The 21,401-nt window shown below is 35.9% G+C and overlaps 1 protein-coding gene across 1 annotated transcript in view; it reads left to right on the top strand.

Moving 5' to 3' along the window:
* Positions 1 to 21,401, top strand: part of ATVPS33 (Sec1/munc18-like (SM) proteins superfamily) — a 150,326-nt gene that overhangs the window by 82,732 nt on the left and 46,193 nt on the right. The window contains exons 16-19 of the mRNA XM_089988369.1: positions 1,513 to 1,594; positions 1,763 to 1,833; positions 13,671 to 13,751; positions 21,244 to 21,301. Coding sequence (XP_089844495.1) covers positions 1,513 to 1,594; positions 1,763 to 1,833; positions 13,671 to 13,751; positions 21,244 to 21,301 — 292 coding nt within the window. The remainder of the gene's footprint in view (positions 1 to 1,512; positions 1,595 to 1,762; positions 1,834 to 13,670; positions 13,752 to 21,243; positions 21,302 to 21,401) is intronic.

Here is a 21,401-nt window from a genome sequence, read left to right as displayed (position 1 = left end):
GCCTCTACAATGACCTTGAATGGTAGTTACTCCCATTCACTTACCTCTTTCTTCTCTCTATCTTATTTAAGGTATTTTATTTGGGAGAGTAGATCTTTGAACACTTTTTTCTTCAGAAGCTGCAAAGCTTTTCCTATCTTCTTTCCGTTGTAAAAGTGTATATGGTGCCAACATAGGGCAATTTGTCACGTCCCAAAATATTTGATTTAATGTGCTCATATTCACTACCAAGTTTTCACAAAGGTCGAACACTTTCTTTTCCTCCAATTAATTTTGGTGTTCCTTCACATAATGAGAACATTTGATTCTTCTCAAAGCTTTTGAAGTTTATTATGGTAATCGTCCAAAAGATGACCTCCCTTTTAATATCTTTTGATCTTACCATATTTTTTTCATTGGTCTTTGTTGAATAAACATCCTACACTACAACCCAAATTTCTTTTGCGGTTTCAAAGTTCATGAAAGTCCCACAAATGAATGTCTCCATAGTTTGTAGAAGCCAAGCTATTACTAGGTAATTTCACATTGCCAATCTACATGATAAAATGTACCATCATAAAATGTACCATCATAAAATAAAACTTCTTCACCACTGGATAAACAAAATGCTTTCTATAGAAACATTTTCTCTTCCTTTTTGTTAGATATGTTGCTCAAATAGGGTTCTATAAGAATATTGTTGACTCAATTTCCAATCATCTCTATTTGCCACATATACATAGAAGTACAGTCCAACAAGAACAAGAGAAACGAAACGAAAAGAAAAGAAAAGAAACTTCTCTGCTCTTATTATACTGTTGAGTCTTATTTTGGTGGTTTGATGATTGATGCTTTATTTTCTTAATGTGGTTTACTTGTTTGATTTATACTTCTGTTATTATTTGATTCAATAGTTGCTCTATCTTATCACATGTGTTTGTGGATTCTTGTTAGCTTTCTTGTTGGTATTATGATTCATATATTATGGGTTTATATATTCTTATTAGCTTTCTTGTTGTAATATGCTTCACATATTATTCTTTATTTATCTATAAATTTCGTAGTTGATTATTCAATAATTTGAGCATGGGTGCCTTCTCAAAATTCATTATCTGTTATACATTTATCATGAAGTATTGTAATTTCTTATTTTTATTTAATATTTTTGGTTTATCTATGCTTTCTTTCTTTAAGTATTGTAATTTCTTATTTTTATTTAATATTTTTGGTTTATCTATGTTTATTCGTTCTTTTGTTGTGGTTGAGTTTTTTGAAGTTTTGCACATTAGATTTTTCTTTGCATCTTATGGCATGGTATGATTTCTTTCACGTCTTAGACCATTTCTATACTTAGAACAATGTACATAATTCTATACCAGATGCTTTATTCCTTCAAATGCTTGTCATCCTTAATCACAAACTGCACTTTATGGTGCATTACTTGTCCAACTTGCTTGTTTTATAATTTCCTTCATAGCATTTTACACTAATATCTTATTCCTCATTGAAAAGCTCCCTGTTATAATTGTTTAGGAGAGAGATTCTTCACAGCTATGGATTTGAGCACATGGTGACCATTAACAATTTAGAGAGGGCTGGATTGCTTAAGAAGCAGGTGTGGTATGCCCTAACGTTTTTCTTTGTTTAATATAATAAATTCATCTAGCATGAAACCCTCTCTCCAAGTAACTGTTTATCTATTCCCTTGCACGACTAGGAAATTGTTCTGTTACTAGAGGCAGTTATTTGCAGATTATGACTGGCAAGTGTGTGCATCTTGCAGGATGCTAAAAGCAGCTGGTTGACAGTCAAGCGTACACTCCAACTTGTTGTCGATGATACGGACACTGCCAAGTATTGCGTTATTCCTGCTAGTGTTATTAGTAGATTATTATTTAGAACAGTTTCCTTTATTTCATATATTTTTCACTTTTTCATAGGACATCACCTTTATCTTGAAATGTTTTTCCTAATTTGTTTAGGCTGGGAGGGTCTGTAGGTATGTGCATATCTGTGTCTTGTTACTTTTTTATTTTTATTGAGATGTGATGATTAAATCCATGTCTGGGTCTGGATCTGTACCCAGATCCATTTTACGTCTGGATCTTGGTTGGGTTGTGTTGTGTTGTATTTGTATTTTGGATCCATGTTGTATTCTCCTTCATTTTTGTCCTCTTTTACCCCTGATTGTTATGTATTATGTGTTATGTTATTGGGGGCAATTTTTGTACTTTGGCTTATTAAAGAGTTTAAAATTTTAAATAGAAGATACAACACATTCCCACATTGGAGAACACACAACAGAAAGACAGCCCTATTTTTTCTTCTCTTTCTCTTGTGCATTTGCTTTGAAATATTAAAGATACCAAAGTCTTTAATGGTAATGAGAGTGATGGATCGAGGGGACTCCTCTAAGATACGCTCTAGTAGATCTTGCTTTTGCCTTTTCCCTCTTCTACCTTTTTTGCAACCTTTGCTAATTTTATTTCCTTCTCTAAATCATTTTCTTTTCCGAGGCTTTCTTGATTATCTTATTCTTTTCCATTAATATTTCAATCTTTTCCTCCATTGAAGTTTCCCGATCTACTGAATCAGTTTTGTTTAAAAAAATTTGTTGTGTTTCTCTTGGCTCTTGATATATGTGAATACTCTTGAATTAGGTATTCATATATCAGATCTGATTAAAACTGGTTTTCCCTTCTTATTTTCATACTTCACATATATCTGCTATTAACGTGAAGTCCAATTTTCACATTAAAGTAAAGGGAGCCCTTTCTACTTCACGTCAATATTGAAAAGTGAGGATATTTTTGAGTTCTCGTTATTCTTTCTTACAGAGGGGCTAGTCCACGGTTCTGATATAGTCTGCAAAACGAAAAAAAAATCTGCCTGCTGCCATTATTTGATATAAGCTCTTATTATTGCTCACTTTCCGTCTATGATCGGTGACATGTGCTTATTTGTTTTGTGACTCTTCATCATTATTCTTAGATTCTGCATTATGAGTTTTATTTTGTCCTTGTTATTATCAATGGTTTCTGCCTTTCTAGCATCACAAGTCCCAGACTTCACTCATCTCATCCAAATTTATCGTCTATCTTTTTGCCTTAATTACTTTCTGAATCCTGAAAACTCAATAACACCAATTTCTCGACCTGGAAACTCCTTTTTATAAGGAGCCAAGATCTGCCAGGCATCTAGATGGGTCTATTACCGTCCCACCAAGGTATATTGTGCATGTGGGGAAGGATGGGAAATAGTGTAAGATTTCGTCTCCTGGAGTTTCGTTGATGCAGAAGAAGAGAAAGATCGTGAGAGAGGAGAAGACGACTGCAATAGATGATTCAATCCCCACACACTTAATCGTGCCCTATATATATATTACAAACAGGAAACTGGATTGGGTCTGGAATCTGGATATTACACAACATTACATTGGTTCCAGACCCAATAGAATAAATACAAAGTATTTAGGGTTAATACACGGATTCTGGATTCCGGGTCCAGATCCAAACCCTTAAACATGGGTAAATAGACCAGTCTCAATACCCTCCCTCAAGTTGTGCATGGTCGTGCACCATGGACAACTTGCTTTTCAAGAACCAAAATCTTATGTTGGTAAGACCTTTAGTGAACAAATCTGCTACTTGATCCATCGTTCGAACGTAGGCTGGTTCAACTTCCCTTTCTTCTACCTTTTGTCGAATAAAATGCTGATCAATCTCTATATGTTTTGTACGGCTGTGATGAATAGGGTTGAAAGTAATCTGGATAGCACTCTGATTATCACATAGGAGAGTAGTGGGTAGAATAGTTTCTCCTATTTTCATCAAAAGATGTCTCAACCATGTAACCTCTGCTGTGGCTGCTGCCATAGACCGATACTCTGCCTCAGTACTAGATTGTGCAACTGCACGTTGCTTCTTGCTACTCCATGCTATTAAGTTTCCATCGATAAAAACACAATACCCAGAAGCTGACCTTCTGTCATCTGGATCTCCAGCCCAATCAGTATCTGCATATACAACTAGTCGATGCTGCTCCCCTTTAGTCTTAGCTCAATGATAGATTAAGCCATCCCCAAGAGTACCCTTTAAGTAGCGAAGGATTCTCTTGACAACATTCATATGCTTTGTGCGTGGATCATGCATGAATTGTGAGACTTGATTCACTGCATACACAATGTTTGGTCTTGTGAAAGTGAGATATTGAAGCATACCCACAAGGCTGCGATATTGTCGGGGTTCTCCATATACCTCCCCATCCTGAGCATTGAGCTTATGATTCAATACACTGGGAGTGGATAGATGCTTGCAATCCTTCATACCTGCCTTATCTAATAAATCCAGGGTATATTTGTGTTGAGTTAGTGAAAGAGATCTATCTCGCCGATCTACCTCAACCCCCAAGAAATATCGTAGAACCCCCAAATCTTTCATCTTAAACTTTCGACTCAGGAGAGCTTTTGTAACTTCTATATGTTCATCAAAATTACCACTAATGATAATATCATCTACATAGATGAGAAGTAAAGTACTGAACTGACGATCTCGAAAAATAAATAGAGAGTGATCGAGGTGAGACCGAATGAACCCATGTCGTTGAACTTCAACAAATAAGCTATCAAACTAAGAACGAGAGGCCTGCTTTAGCCCATAGATGGTTCTTCGTAATTTACAGACATGGGTGTTGGGACTGTGTTCTGCATAACCAGGGGGCTGCTCCATATACACTTCTTCTTTCAGACTGCCATGCAAAAATGCATTTTTGACATCAAGCTGACTGAGAGTCCATCCATACTGGACCGACAAAGATAAAATTAGTCGAATGGTTCCCATTTTGACAACAGGGCTAAAAGTCTCATCATAGTCTTGCTCGTATTCTTGAGTGAAGCCTTTAGCTACAAGTCTTGCTTTATCGCGTTCAATGGATCCATCAGGTTTATACTTGATCTTATAGACCCATTTAGAACCTATAACATTTTTGTCTGAGGGCCAAGGAACAATCTTCCAAGTTCCACATTCATGCAAAGCTTCCATCTCCTCATTCATAGCCTCAACCCACTTGACTGACATGTATGCCTGCAAGAAACCGATGGGTTCATCATACTTTTCAATCTGTGAAACGAATAATTGTAGGTCCGTGGAGAAGTTGTTATAACTGACCCATCACTCAATAGGATGTCAGATTCTTCCCGTCCTCCTGGGCTGCACATCGATGTGTTGAGCACTATTCTTGTGGCGTCGTGCATAGACGACTCCTTGAATTTTTGCAGCATCTGAAGTAGGCATGATAGGAACCTGCATATTTCTCAGTCCTTCCATCTGAGGCTCTGCATCGGTCTCACTCCATTCAACGGATGATGTATGACATGAGGGAACATCACGTGTCCCTGTTGTGTCCATCTGGTTAAGTTACTCAGTAGCAAGCCATGGCTGATACCACTCAACATCCCTGTTTTGCCCATCTATATTCCCTGAATTCTCTACAGTGTTTTCATCAAACACAACATTTCGTGAGACTCTAATGTGATGAGTGGTGGGGTCATAGCATCGATACCCTTTGTATTGATCAACATATCCAACAAACTTGCACCTACATGCCTTGTCCTGAAACTTGTCACGTTGCGAGCTATCAATATGAACATAACATATGCAACCAAACACTCGTAATTTATTATAATCAGGTTGAATCTCAAAAAGTGCGGAATAAGGAGATTGATTCTCTAGCAATCTCATGGATAGACGATTTATGATATACACAGCAGAGTGGAAGGCTTCCCTCCATAAACTCACGGGAATGTGAGTGTCATGCAACATGCTCAAGGCACTTTTCACAATATGTCGATGTTTTCTTTCCGTCACACCATTTTGTTGTGGTGTATGTGGGCAAGATATATGATGACTTATTCTATTATCTTAGAGAAATTCAGTAAATTCCTTTGATAAATACTCGCCCCCCATCACATTAGAAATGTTGAATTTTAGACGAGAATTGATTACAGACCAAAGCGTAAAACGAGCGAAAGAGCTTGAACACCTCAAATTTATGTTTCATAAAATAAATCCAAGTGTATCTGGAATAACTATCAATAAAAGTAACATAATAACGACTACCAGATAAAGAAGATTGTGGGGCAGGTCCCCAAACATCAGAATAAACAATTTCAAATGGCACAAAAGCTCTATGATTTATTGAATTAAAAGGAAGAACATGACTCTTACATAATTGACTGCTGGAACAAAGTGAAGTATCAGACTCAACACTCAAACTAGACCATGGAACAAGTCCACTTGACACAAGTTTCTCAATGAATGATCTATTACAATGGCCCAAACGATGATGCCAAATCTCTGGCTTATTACACTGAGATAAAGTAAAACAATCTTTGAAGGACACTAGATGGTCTGACTGACTGACCGGCGAATTCGATGAAGCACCACGAACAGGATAAGAGGATTCCTTGAGGACATACATATTTCCCTGTCGTTCTCCTTCAACGAGCGTCTTCTTCGTGAGAAGATCCTTGACACATACAGAAGGAGTAAATTCGATGAAAGAATTAGTATCATCAACAAGTTTAGAGACAGAAACAATATTTTTGAAAATACTGGGAGAATGATAGACATTAGATAAATTTAACGAAGAATTAGGGAGTGGAAGGTCAACATTTTCAGTATGAGATATAGAGTGAAGGGTACCATCTCTAGTTTTAATACGAAATTTTTCATGATAAGGAATAGGTTTCGAAATCTTACCGACATCACCTGTTACATGTGCCGCAACCCCGGAATCGATGTACCAAGTTCCTTGTTCATTCTGCTTGAAGCTTATCTCTGAAAGAGCAGATATCAAAAGATTCTTCATATTATCCTTTTCATCGTCCTTCGAGTCTTCTCCTATTCTTCCTCTATGGGAGGATCCTGCACCATTAAATTTTCCTTTGTTCTATGGGTTGTACCAACAATTAGCTTTGATGGACCGAGGCATTTCATATACCTGTATATGCCATAAATCGATTGCGCATGAAACTTTTTCAAAACAATTCTCCTTATTTTATGCTATATGGGAAGCACCCAAATTATAATGAGTTAAAGGCATTCAGATGTGCGTGTTATGTTCATGGGGACAACCAGCTGCGAAACAAATTTTTGGCATAAAACCCATGTTTGTTGTTTCATTGGATACGCTGATGATTATAAGGGTTAAAGGTGCTATGATCCCAAGTCGGGCAAAATTAAAATATCTAGAAACATTGTGTTTGATGAATGCAATTTTTCTAGTGATCAATGCAACCATTATACTTTGCACGAATAATAGCCTATTTTCAGCCATGAATGATAAGGTGCAACAACCAAATCTTATTCCTGATCAAAGTCAAGATGTCTTGGAAGATCCTCCAGCTGAATTGAACGGTGACACAAAAATTGACTCAGGCAATCTAGAGATCACATCAGTTAGCCTGCAAGATCAACAACAATCGTCAGATCAAGAGAGCCAACTTCAGTCAATAATAAGATCAAGTTGGGTGAGACATCCGATTGAAAGATGAGTGAGTTATGAAAATCTGAGTATATATTTTCAATGTTTCCCTACTCGGATTGGACAACAACAAGAACCCAAAACATTTCAACATGCAGTGCAATCATGATAGAAGCTATGAATGAAGAAATACAGGCCTTGCATGAGTGCCAAACTTGGGAGATAATGAAAAAACTACCTAATAAAAATGTAGCTGGCTTAAAATGGGTGTATAAAATAAAATATAAACCCGATGGTACCATCAAGAGATATAAAGCTCGCGTAGTAGCAAAGGGATTCACTCAGGAGTATGAGCATGATTATGATCGGACTTTCAGTCCTGTTGTCAAAATAGACACTATACAAATCTTCCTTTCTCTTGCAGTTGATCATGGGTGGAAACTAAGTCAATTGGATGTAAAGAATGCATTCTTGCATGGGCATCTTAAGGAGGAAGTTTATATGAAGCAGCCACCAGGATATATTAAAAGGGATCCAAAGATTTATGTTTGCAGATTAATTTATGGATTGAAGCAAGCTTCAAGGTCTTGGTTTGAGAGTTTCTCGGTTGCAATTCCAAGCTATGGTTTTACTCGGTATTTACTCGTTATTTACAAAGGTAACAATTTTATCATTGTGTTACTAATTTATGTTGATGATATAGTTGTTACTAGCAGTTGTGGTGAACATATTGAAGAAGTGAAGAGGTTCTTAAATAAAAAATTTAAAATGAAAGATCTTGTTTTGCTACGATATTTCCTTGAGATAAAGGTAGATCGACTAGCTGATTCTCTTATTTTAATTCAGTACAAATACACGACGGATCTCCTAAGTAAAACATGCATGAAAGATTGTAAGCTGACTGCAACTCCAGTTCTCATTCATTAAAAATTGAGACCCAATGATGGAGAATTGGAGTTCCAGCCAACACAGTTCAGAAGCATAGTTGGAATGCTGTAATATCATACTTTTACTCGTTCAAATATTGCTTTTGCTGTTAATCAAGTGTCACAATTCATGCATCAACCTAGAACGTCACCTATGGAGGGTGTGAAAATAATTTTGAGATATTTAAAGGGTATTGTTGGAGATGGCTTAATCTACAAAAAAAGGGCAACACATGATGTATTAATGGTTATGACTTATTCGGATGTCAATTGGGCAGGAGATCCTAATGAGAGAAAGTTAGTATCTGAATATTGTGTTTTTCTTGGAAGAAATTTGGTCTCATCGAGTAGTAAAAAACAAAAGGCTGTTGTGAGGTCAAGTACAAATGAAGAGTATCGTTTCATGGCTGCAATTACAACTGAAATTTCATGGATTAGACACATTTTGTATGATTTAGTAGAAGTCATCCCCAAGTCACTCTTGCTACGTGATGATCAATGAGCTATCAAGATTTCAGTAAATCCAATTCAACATGGAAAGACAAAACATATTGAAATTGATCAACATTTTATTTGTCAGAAAATGATGGATCAGGAGATAGAGACTAGACTGGCTATGTTCGGACTTATGACCAAGTGGCTGACTTGTTCACTAAAGGCCTCACAATGAACAAATTTTGGTATTTAAGAAGCAAGTTGTCCATGGTTGTTAACCATGTATAACTTGAGGGAGGCTATTAGTGTAGCGACCCCAACTCATCTCTATTGAAAAGTGATTTTTTTTTTTATTTTTTATTTTTCTAAAACAATTGCGGAAACCAAAACCCAAGGATCCGGGGCCTCTCAGACTTAACAACTTCCAAACCACAAGTGATCTTTACATTGAACCCACAAATCAAACAACTAACTTTATTAATCAATAATAAAAGTCTAAGAACAAAATTAAATTAATATCTAAAATCATAGAGCCACACTATCCAAAAATATTAGAGGTAGTCATGTAGTCTCGTAAGCTCCCTGTAGCAGTTGCCCTTATCACTGAGCTTCAGACCTTGTGAAAAACATAGGAAATACGGGGTAAGAATCAAAGATCCTTTGTACAAATTCATCTAAAAATCCAAATAGGCAAGAAAAAGCATAAATCAAATTTATGCAAGTTTTCAGAAGAAAATCAGATTGAAGGTCAGTTTTGTAGACTTGATCAGAAAATCAGATTGAAGGTCAGTTTTGTAGACTTAATCAGAAAATCAGGTTCGTACATAGCTACAAATATATCAGATTCATGGATGGATATAAAAACCCAATTAACATGACCAAAAACCACATTTATAACGAACCGAAATCAGTTTTTTTTTTAAAGTTCATACCTAAATCGTTTCATAAAACTCAGATTTATATTCAGTCCAAAACCATATTGAACCCACTCTTTTAACCCGTAATTCAAAACCTGTTAAACAGACTCGGAAATGTGTAGCTTAGTTTTGATTAAAAATTCTGTAACAGTCCCTTTGCAAGGGTAAAAAAATTTTCATTTATAGTCCGAAACATCCATCTGAACCAGTCCCAAATCAGCGTGAACTCAATCCACGCGAATCACTGCATATAAGTACCGGTCACTTAATACGAGCATGATTCTTTTTTATCAGGAATCAACCTTGATCAGAACTCACATGAAGCCAATCCGAATAATATGAAAGCTTATATGAAAACAGAATTCAATGACAACTGTGACCTATACAAAAATTTCTGATCTTATAATAACCTGACCATAAATATATCCATTCTGTTGGAACGTCAGATATTGATATACATATACTTTTGGGCCTAACATCACCCATAAAGATTTTCCATTCAACCTAGAGAGAATCAAATTAAACAACAACACGCTAATCAGCAGCTTGCGTAGTTAGAAAAAAATATTATCTGCAACATAAAATCTGGATAGCACATATTCAAATGCCGAAAAGATTTATTCTAATCATAGCATGGGAAAAGAATTTTTTGATGACAGTTTTAAGCAAAATCTGATGGCAGTTTAAAACCAGCAGATCTGGACCAGATCTGCGCATATGTGAATGTCAGTAGATCTGTTCAGATCTGTCCATGTGCATATCCGGACAAATCTTTCCAGATCTATCCATTGGCACTGCCGGACAGATCTGTCCGGATTTGTCCACATGTACTATTGGACATATCTGTCCAGATTTGTCCACATGTACATTATATTCTTGTCTTTTTTTTTATGCATGTACAAAAAAATTGTCACGCATATCAAATCTATTCATGAAAACAAAACCTCTACATGTTCGATGTATAGGGAAAATCGTCCTTCATAAGTGCAAATCGACACATATATATATATATATATATATATATATATATATACACACACACATAAAATTCAGGTTTCTTTCTTTCTTTTTCCACAAAAAACATCTCATAAGTTTAACTTAGGGCGTTTCTCCCCGTTCGAATCGTTAGAGGAACTGCACCTTTGATCGAAGATGGAAAAAGACCGAAAAATAACGTCGGATGGTCGAAACGGAAGGAAGCTGTCTTCCTTCTTTCCTTCCTCTTTTCCCTTTCTCTCTCTCTTATTTTTTTCTCTTTCTTTCTTTCTTTCTTTCTTTTTCCTTCTTCCCTCTCTCTCTCCCTTTAGAAAATGAAATCTAGAGAGAGGGGTGAGTTAGACCCTTTTATAATTTTTTTAAAATTTTTGTTTTTTGGTTTTTAGAGAGAGGGTGACGTCCTTCTCGAGGTTCTCACTCATTTGGCTATGAGATATAGTTCTTCTAATGTAGAACTCTATCTTTAACCTCCTCTTTCCTTTTTAACTACTTTTATATCCATTTGGTATTTTATTTTGTTTTGCTATTTTACTTTAACCTCATTTGGGCTATTCTAGAATCCCTACATAGGAGTTAGTTGCCCTATCCAAAAGAATTTTCAGAATAAATTAATTTTTAATAATTAATTAATTATTATTTATTAAATAATAAAATTTCAGAAAGTTTCAGAGGGTATCTCACCCCTCTGGGAGTCTTTTTAACTTCAAATTTCCTTAAATTAAACCTTTATGCTGAATTTAAAACATTAATTTTGTTTGACCTGGATTTTGGATCTGGATCCAAGATTTAAATTCATACCCAATTTTCATATGGATCTTGATCTGGACTAGATCCTAATTAATATGGTTCTTGGACCGGGTTCAAATCCATATTAACTTGGATCATACAGATCGGATCTGATCCAATCCAGACCCGGTCTCATCGAGGCAGGCTTTTTTGGAAAAAAATGTGATTTTTGGGCCAACCATAATTCAGAAAAGTAAAATATCGTTGTTTTCAGAATTTCTAGGCGCATCTAATGATATATTACCTGAATTTCGCCTGAATTTAACCCGATTTTTCCTTGAATTTTGCTTGATTTTAAAGGTAAAAACTAAAAGTTTTTATCATATTTTGTTTGGCTCATATTGGTCTTGTCAATGAGACCTGGGCCGAACCCAGATTCAATTGGCGCCACCTAATATCGAGTATTTTATTGATGTTACTACAACACTTAGTCAATTTTTTCTGAAAGTCTCAAAACTTAATATAGTATAAAAATACACCATATTACAATTAGAGTGTTAGGTTGAGGTGGCCGGCTTTGGATTTGGATTTAGATCCAGATCCAGATCACATCAGACATGATTTATATGCTAACTTCTGTTTATTATGTTTATTATGTTGTGTTACATTTGTTCCCTAAATGCCCTTATTAGTTGTTTCTTGTATTGTATACTGTTAAGGATATTTTTGTCTGCTGTAAGATTAATATATATTCATAGTAAAGAACATGTTTCCATTATTGGGAATCGTGGAGTTTCAGCCCAAACCTTGCTATTGTATTCTTTTTCTCTGCAGGAACATCATAAACCCTAAATCTAACAGTTTGTATCTTCCTCTGTTCATGGGAAGTGCATATTACTTTTGTATGTTGATGATATGATCATTATATGTGATGATGTGCAGAAAATAACAGACTCCAAGAAGAAGCTGGCTAGCATATTTGACATGAAAGATCTAGAAAATCTGAAGTATTTCATGGATTTAGTGGTTGCATATTCAAGAAGAGAACTTTATTTGTCACAAGATAGTATGCAACAGTTCTTGTGGTGAAGACCAAGATTGGTTGATGACTCTGAAAGAGTTACTATTCCAATGGAGGCAAATCTTAATTTGAGGGCTACAAATAAAGAAAAGCTTGAGGATCTTGTGATATACATGCAACATATAGATCATATGATATACTTGACTATTATTAAACCTGATATGACTTATGCAGTTCATGCAGTCAGTCAGTTCATGAGCTCACTTACATTTGTTCACCTTGTTGTTGTGCTTAGGATCATTCAGAATGTGAGAAATACTATGCACTTTGGGATGTTCTTTTCAACATTGTCCTTTACAAATGTTAGAATCTTTTGTGATTCAGACTTTGGAGGATCGACTAGAGATCGTCTCTGGACTACCGGATTTTGTGTTTTTCATGGGAGCACTTTGATGTCTCAGAAAGGCAAAACACAACTTGCTACTTTATCCACAAGCAGAGTATCAAGCTATGACATAAGTCACTATCAAAATCATATGGATAAGGTGGCTCTTGGGAGAGCTTGGTGTTGCAGTTTGTAGAAGAACATCCTTGTATTATGACAATACGAGTGCCATTCATATTGCTAAAAATCCAGAATTTCATGAAAGGACAAAGTACATTGAGATTGATTGCCATTTTACTTGGAGAGCTTATGAAGATGGGATTGTATCTTTGGCACGCTTGGGCACAAAAGAGCATATTGCAGAGGTGCTTACAAAGAGTTTGGCTCTTCTACACTTTCACTCATTCCTTTCGAAACTTGGAATGGTTCCTTTAGCATCTCTCAAGTTTAAGGGGGAATGTTGAGTAGGTTGTGTAAATGTGTACCATATGTATTTTTAGTTTTTGTGCTACCCTCCCTTTCTTGTACATAGGATTATTTATGAGGGGTATTTTTGTACTTTATTAGGAGGTTAGAGAGTCAACCGATTTTTTTCTGTAGTATAGCTAAGAGGGGACGTCCCCTTTTAAGATGTATTGTTTTTCATTCAAGGGCTAATGAAGTTTTAGTTCTCTCTTCTCTCTTTGTGCTTCTTTGCTTCTTTTTCTGCTTTGCATATTTGAATACCTATTAGTTTGCTTTAGCATATGTTTTGTTCTAGACCATCTTAATGAAATTCCTTGTTTATTGCTTATGTTTAACAGCCCCAATGATATTGCATATGTCTTTTCGGGATATGCACCACTAAGCATTCGACTTGTTCAACATGCAGTTAGATCTGGATGGTAAGTTTGTGCTTTGCAAAACACTTTCAAGTGCCATTTGTCACTTGTTGTTTCTCTGCGAGTCTTACCATTCTTTGGTTTTTGGTATTAATATATTGGCTTGCATCAGCAAGACTTCCATCATGTCATTATGATGCTGCAGTTTGTTTTGCAAATGTGATCTGAATTTTTTTATCCAATGATACAAAACATAATATTCCCCAGTTAAGTCTTTGTGGCCACGAGTTTTTACCAGTATTTTCTTCTGTAGTATTTGTTGCTAAAACTGCCTCTTTTAATGAGAGCCTTAACTTTATTGTGAGGCATGCTGTTAAATGGTGGTTGTTTGTTCTCAAATTTATTGTAATGCAAAGAGATAATCAACTGGTATTCAGGCGAACATGCTCATCCAACTCAATCAAACTTGGAGAAGGTAATGAGAACTGAACCAAGTTGATATGTTTGGCAAGCCTTTCAGGTCTTCACTCGTCTCATGCATTGTCTGATTTCTTGATCTTCCTCGAGAGAAATTGTCAACAAAAAATGGGAAATGATTTAACCTTTTCACTTAAACATAATTTAGAGCTATTTACTTCTTAGTTCAAAGCATCAATAAACTTCAAAAAATGCCTATGCTGGTCTTCCTCTTCTTGGACTAATCAATGTTTATCCTAAATGAAGTGGGCTCACGATGCTTCCATCTTGGAGCTTCTTCCTAAATAAAAGCCTTCACTTCATTTTTCTTGTTACAATTTGTCCTAGATAATCTTGGTTTTGCTTGTCTGATTGAGATGCAGATAAATGGGGAAAACTGTATCCGTAGATTAAGAAGTCCTCTAGTAACCATTAAATGTGCTACAAGTTGTTAAGTCCATTTCTTGGAACTTGAGATATTCTGCATTTTATCATGTATGATGTGCATATTTAGCATCAACAGGAGCACTAAGCTCCTTAAGGGACATAAAAAAAAGGGACAAGATTCCTTAACATCGACAACTATGATTTATTTTTATTTTATTTTATTCTTTTATGACGAGTAACAGGGCTCACTGCCCCTCCCCCTCAGCCACAGCCCTAGTCAGTAACCTTGTGTGCCAGCCTAGCCCACAAAGCAGCAACTATACATGAATGTTAACAACTTTGCCACAAATTTATGCTGTTCAATTTTTTTAAAATGCTACTTTTATTCATTATTTGTAATATCCTGGGCATTTAATTTTACATAAAGTAACACAATTGTTGAAAATGCACAATGCCTTTTAATTTGTTTTTTTTTGTAAAATTATTGCAATACCCGTGTAGCATAATTAATGATTAAGGCACTGTGATTTCAAAATTTAGGGGTATAATTTATGGTGAACTTAGTAACTTCTCAGTATGGATGTAGATCTTAATATCTCTACATGCATGCATGCATGCATATATATATATATATATGGTTGATCTCGATATGCTTCATCCTCCCATGCTGACTGGATTCAATGATATTATGATGACACTTTGATTATCGCAAAACAATTTTGCCCTTGGCACTTTTTCTCCTAATTCAGTCAAAATGTATCTTATAAGTCAACTCCAATGTGATTGTTGCTATAGCCCTGTACTCAGCTTCAGTACTTGACCTAGAAATAACTGTTTTGCTTCCGACTACTCCAAGATATCAAAATTCTACCAATGTAAACACAATAGCCGAAAATAAAACTTTCATCCGGATCTCCTGCCCAATCTACATCAGAATATAACATTAGCATTGCCACATCCTCTCCTTGTGATCTTCTCTTATATACCAATCCATGTTCGGTTGTATCCTTCAAGTATCTCAGAGGAGGAAGCAGATCAGGTCATGCTGAACATAAGCGTTTTTACTCATGCCGACATCGTGGCCGTCTGTTTGCATTTTGGATGAATGCCACATGGTTTTGTTGACTTTTTAGCTTTTTAAAATGCAAATCGGATGGCCACGTTGTCGGCATGAGCAAAAACGCTCATGTTCAGCATGACCTGGTCTGCTTCCCTCAGAGGAGGGGTGAGGTAGGGGGTCGGTGCCCTCTGTTGGCACCCTCAGGGAAACAGAGAGAACGAGCAGGGAGGGGGCTGCGCCCCTCCCATGATTGCAGAGACAGGGGACCAGGGAGGGGTGACACCCCCTTCCCTGTTAACAAAGGGGAAATAGAGAGGGGCGTCGCCCCTCCTCTGTAAAAAGGAGAACCAGGGAGGGGGAGATGCTCCTCAGTGGCGAAACAGGGAGCAGGGAGGAGGACGACGCCCCTCCCCCGACTCAGAGCACTGGAGGAGGGGGTCCCCCGACCTCAGAGAGAACAGGGAGGGGGCAGAGCCCCTCCTTGCAAACCGAGGAAGCAGAAGGGGACAAAGAGAAGAGGGAAAGAGAGATGAGGAGAGGAGAGAGAGACGAAGACTCACCTGAGAGGAGGTCCGCTGGTGGGTCGCCAGCGTCAGGTGGCCGGAAAAAAAAGAGAGAAAGGGGGGGAGGGCGGGAGGAAGACGCAGGGTGAGAGAAGAGAGCGGGGGGTTTCCCTTTTTGCGTAAAAGGGAAACCCCATGGTGCTTATTTATAAGCACGGGAGAGGGGGGAAAAGATTCGGGTCTGGATCCAGATCCAACCCGGGTCCGATCTTTTTTTTTTTGAAAAACTGGGTTTTACACGAGAATAATAAATGACAAAGTGAATGAAAAGGACAAATAGGAACAACACAAAAATAAAGACGAGAAAGTATAATGTATGCAAGATAAATCAAAAGTTGATCAAGAGAAGGGCGATTGACGGAAGCGGTAACATATAAAAAAGGAGGGCTAACATATGTAGGGTAAATCAGAAAGATGATGAAAAGAAGGGTTACCCGCTCCACGCAAACAAGCACCAAATCTCAATAAAAGAGACCATAAATAAATCTGCCCTTTTTTTGGCAGTACTTTCTCAAACAAGGAATCTCAAATTCAAGAAATTGATTCTATGCTTCAGACATAAAACTTGATTCGATGGTGCACAAGCTCAAATATACACGTTGATGAATATGGGTGTGGGTCACAAGATTAAAGCCAATGCATATTCTGCAATCTGCATTCTTTTAGAAGAGAAAATTCAGGTAGAGGCAAGAACAGAACCAAATTTGATTTATATTTCAGGCCCAGAGCATAAAGGGAACAAAACAAGAAAGGAGATCACAGCACCCAGATCTGATTTACCAAGTGATATAGGTAAATCAGATCTGTTATAACATATTAGAATATGCAGCAATTGAGATAAGACAAAGAAAGCCAGGCGTTGATCAGGAAATAGTCAGACAATAAGAAAAGAATGAGAAAAGCGATTAAGAAAAGGTAGAGAAAAGATTGAGGAGAAGGCATTTCAAGATCTATCAGCACATGCCTTAGAGAGGTCCCATCAATCAATCCGGTGCTCTGATAACAAATTTAGGTATCTGCAGGTTTGTCAGAGTTCCCTTGCACAAGAAAAAAAGAAAGAATAAGAATAGGGCTGGCCTCCAATTCACGTTAAATGTGTGGGTATGCTTTCTATTTTATTTTTCTCAATAATGACAGATTACTGTAATGAAATATGCAGAAAAGCACAAGAGCCTCAAAGGGCTTACAAGAACATAAACACAAAGTGTACATGCACAAGTCCACTAAGGGACAATACAAAGTGTCAACATAGTCAATACAAACAACCACTATGGGCAATACCATACATTGAGGCACAAGAGCAAGAACAACAATTATAAAAATAATAATATTTCATTTATAATAAAACTCACAAAGGAGTTAAAATGCTTAGAAAAGCATTAGTTACAAGGTGGGGAAGAACCATATTTATAAGCAACAAAGGAGAGCAAAGGGGGCAGCCCAACTAGAGGTTGGGCTAGCCCTCAACGGTCATAAATATGACCGTTGTGACTAGCCCAACGTCTAGTTGGACTGTCCCAACAGTCATATTTTAAATAAAAGATAAGAAAGAAAGAAAGTGTATATGCAGCCCCTAAAGGGCCAACCCCTATTACAATGTGAAATGATTGAAATACCCCTATTGAGTATTTCAGTTTACATGCAAAATGAATATATATATATATATATATATATATATATATATATATATATATATATATATATATATATATATATGCAATACATTTTAACACTCCCCCTCAAACTTACGGTGTAATATACTGAAAGTTTGGAAACAAAAAGAAACAAAGAGAAGGATCCAAGTCTTCAATGATAATCTTCTCCAAATGCCAGCATTGGCTACCTCCATCTTCATGATGCATCAACAATAGAATTTATTTCTCAACCCATAGTACCTTTACGAACTTTCAGAGAGAGAACAAAACAAAGGTTCCAACTGTACAAAAGAAGATATCCTATCCAAATAGTTATAAAGTTTCAAAATAAATATATATATTTTGAACAAGAATAACACTCAAGTAGAAATTTCAAACAAAGTAGCAATAATTTTAAGATTTTAGAAATATTAGACAAACATTAAGAAAGATAAGAGGAGCATACCTCAAGGATAAAGTTTTATGAAATCAAATTTAGACAATCATAAACCTAAAATCAACATATTTTTCAATAAAACATATAAATATTGATCATAAGAAAATTTGATCACTAAAGGACATAAATTATCAAGAAGAAATAAACAATCATGCATAAATAATATCCCTAAGTTTTAGAAAAGCACTTCAAATGAAATAGCAAATCATCATTTATACTAAGTGAACACGACAATATGCATATAAAATACAACAATTCAAAAGAACCCTCAATAAAAGCGAAGCTAATTAAATTCGTGCATACAACAATGTAAACAATATAATCAACATGAATATATATATCCAACATGCAATTAAAACATATTTAATGCACATAATAATAAATGAGAGCAATCTCATAAATCACACAAAGCACACCCCAATAGGGTTCACTTATAAAACACAAGCGGATCACTCACACAACCCAAAATGGGTTCAAGCACAAAGGGCGACTAATGGGCCAAACAACAATCTTAAAATTAAATATTTTTATCAATAAAATGCATGAAATTTTATCAATACACATTTTTTCATACAAGGGCAAATGCGTAGTAAAAGTTTAGAAATTTCGTAGAGATTTTTTTAATAACCCCACATAACAAAAGAAATGATATTTGCAAATCTCAACACCAATTTGCTCACCACAAGCAACCACCTTTTTGACCTCCAACTCAAAATCCTCAAAATTCAAGTGTATCAGTGCATGGGATAAGAGATCAATCACAAATGTCAACAATAACCATACCAGTGACTATGCATGCACCAACAATACTGGCTATCTGACAATACAAACCAACTACAACCACAAGAGGTGCACATCCTTCACCTTACGAATGATTGTAAAACTACAAACAATAACATCAACTACAATGGACACACATAACTCACCACAACCATGGTTGTAAAGCTGATAAACAAAAATCTCTTATCCATAAAAAAATCACTCAAATAAGAGGGAAGAGTGGAGAAAACAAGCTAGGTAAACATATTGTAATGAAGACAAATTGATGTCAATAAGCAAGAAGATTTGAAAAAAATATTCAAATCAAAACAATAAAGTTTTCAATAATATGAGATTTAATCCATAAGCACCAAAGATGGTCATAAGAAAACAACAATAGAGCCATCACTAACAAATATCGATACGAGCATTCACTAAACAATAAAGGCCCAACAAACAATTGAGTGATACAATTCACTTATAGAACCAACGGTCAATCAACTATCAATCATAGTCAAGACAAGTGTCAATACAACATTCATAAACTTGGTAATTTATACTGACAAGAAGATAGAGGTGCACACATAACTCACCTCAACAACTAATTCTGGCTCCACAACATCGAGGTGCACAAATAAAAAATGAGTGATACAACACACTCATAGAACCAGAGGTCAATCAACTGTCAATCAGAGCCAAAACATTTGGCAATCTATACTGACAAGAAGACATAAGTGTACACATAACTTACCTCAACAACTAACTTTAGCTCCACAACACAGAAGTTCAAACAACTCACCTCGATAAGGCAAAAAAAAACAATAGATGTATCAAAAGAAGAGTGATGAACTATCAAAGCTATATAAAGAGGCAAATAGGAAACCCTTGAAAGACACATTCCAAGGAACAATAACCAATTTGACAAAAAATTCAAATCAAGTGAAACCCTCAAATAAGTTTTAGCAAAGAACATGCAATAAATGCAATCATTTGACAAGATAAAATGGACATCAGTGAGAGACTTTAACATGAATATCCATCAATAGATACAAAATGGACAAGGACAAAAGTGAACCACAAAGAGTACACTTACAAAAGATCCAAAGGAGCTTGCAATCACGAACCAAAATGTCCACCAATATTAAGTGGACATGCGAAAAAAAATGTTCTCTAAGGAACACACTCACAAGACCCACCAAGGGATATGCACAAGAAGGCTCACAATTTTAAAAATAATATTTTATTGAATATCACTTAAGACTCATGTGAGGTAACATGATGTAGAAAAACATGTAAGATAACGTTCATCAAGGAGCCATGAGTCTAAGAATTATCATAATCACAAGGCACAATCACATGGGCCAACAAGAGAACACACAATAACATAAATATTTTAAAATAATTTGTCTAGTTGGGCTGTCCCAACAGTCATATTTTAAATAAAACATAAAAAAGAAAGCAAAAGTATATTCAGCCCCTAATGGGCTGACCCCTATTACAATGTGAAATGACTGCAATACCCCTGATGGATATTTCAGTTTACATACAAAATGAATATATATATATATATATATTATACAATACATTTTAACAATTACAACATTTCCCCCATGTATATACAAAGGGTACATGACTGATGAGTGGCAATAAAGGAACTCATGAAAATAAATCAAATACACAGCCCACACGTTATAATGTAACACCAATGGACCAGGATCTGAATCACACTGGATCTGGATGGATCCAGATCCAAAGGACATCCCTAATGAAGTCTCAAAAATTAAGTCCTATCTTGAAGACATGAAAGACCTTCAACCTTCTATAAAGCTTATCCAGTCTCTTCGTCTTTTTCTTGGAACTTATATAAGGATTTAAATGAATCTCTGATCTAGAGCCTGCCAATCTGCTCAGAATAGTTTAGTGTAAAAAACATTTATCTTTCATTTAGTTCTTATACTTTTTTTTTCTTTTTCTATTGTCAACGCTGTCATTGCCTCATATTCAAACTGATGATCCCTCAGTTAAGATACTGTTACTCTAACTGCTCCAGCTATCTTGGTCGACCACCATTTTTGTACATTTGCTAAATTGTGCATTATGAATTATGAAGATGTTTTTTGCTATGTGGCCAATGGACTTAGCTACTTTATTATGTAAGTTCTGTTTTATGCATGTTGAATTCGTGATAGTAATCTGTGGTGTGGCTCATCATTTCTAATTCTCTGAGACTGGCTATCAGGCGTGCTATTGATGATATCCTCAAATTACTGCCTGGGCCACATTTAGAGTCCAAGAGAGTAAGTGCTCTTGGTTCAGATATCTTCTCGAGTTTATTGTTCTCTTTTTATTAATTGAACAATAGATTACATACATATTCTTTTTCCACAATTTTCAATT

This window comes from Nuphar pumila, chromosome 15, assembly GCF_984573655.1.
Source record: "Nuphar pumila chromosome 15, dmNupPumi1.hap1.1, whole genome shotgun sequence".
Classification (NCBI taxonomy): domain Eukaryota; kingdom Viridiplantae; phylum Streptophyta; class Magnoliopsida; order Nymphaeales; family Nymphaeaceae; genus Nuphar; species Nuphar pumila.
Note: the sequence above shows the minus strand (reverse complement) of the source record. Positions and strands in the feature narration are given on the sequence as shown.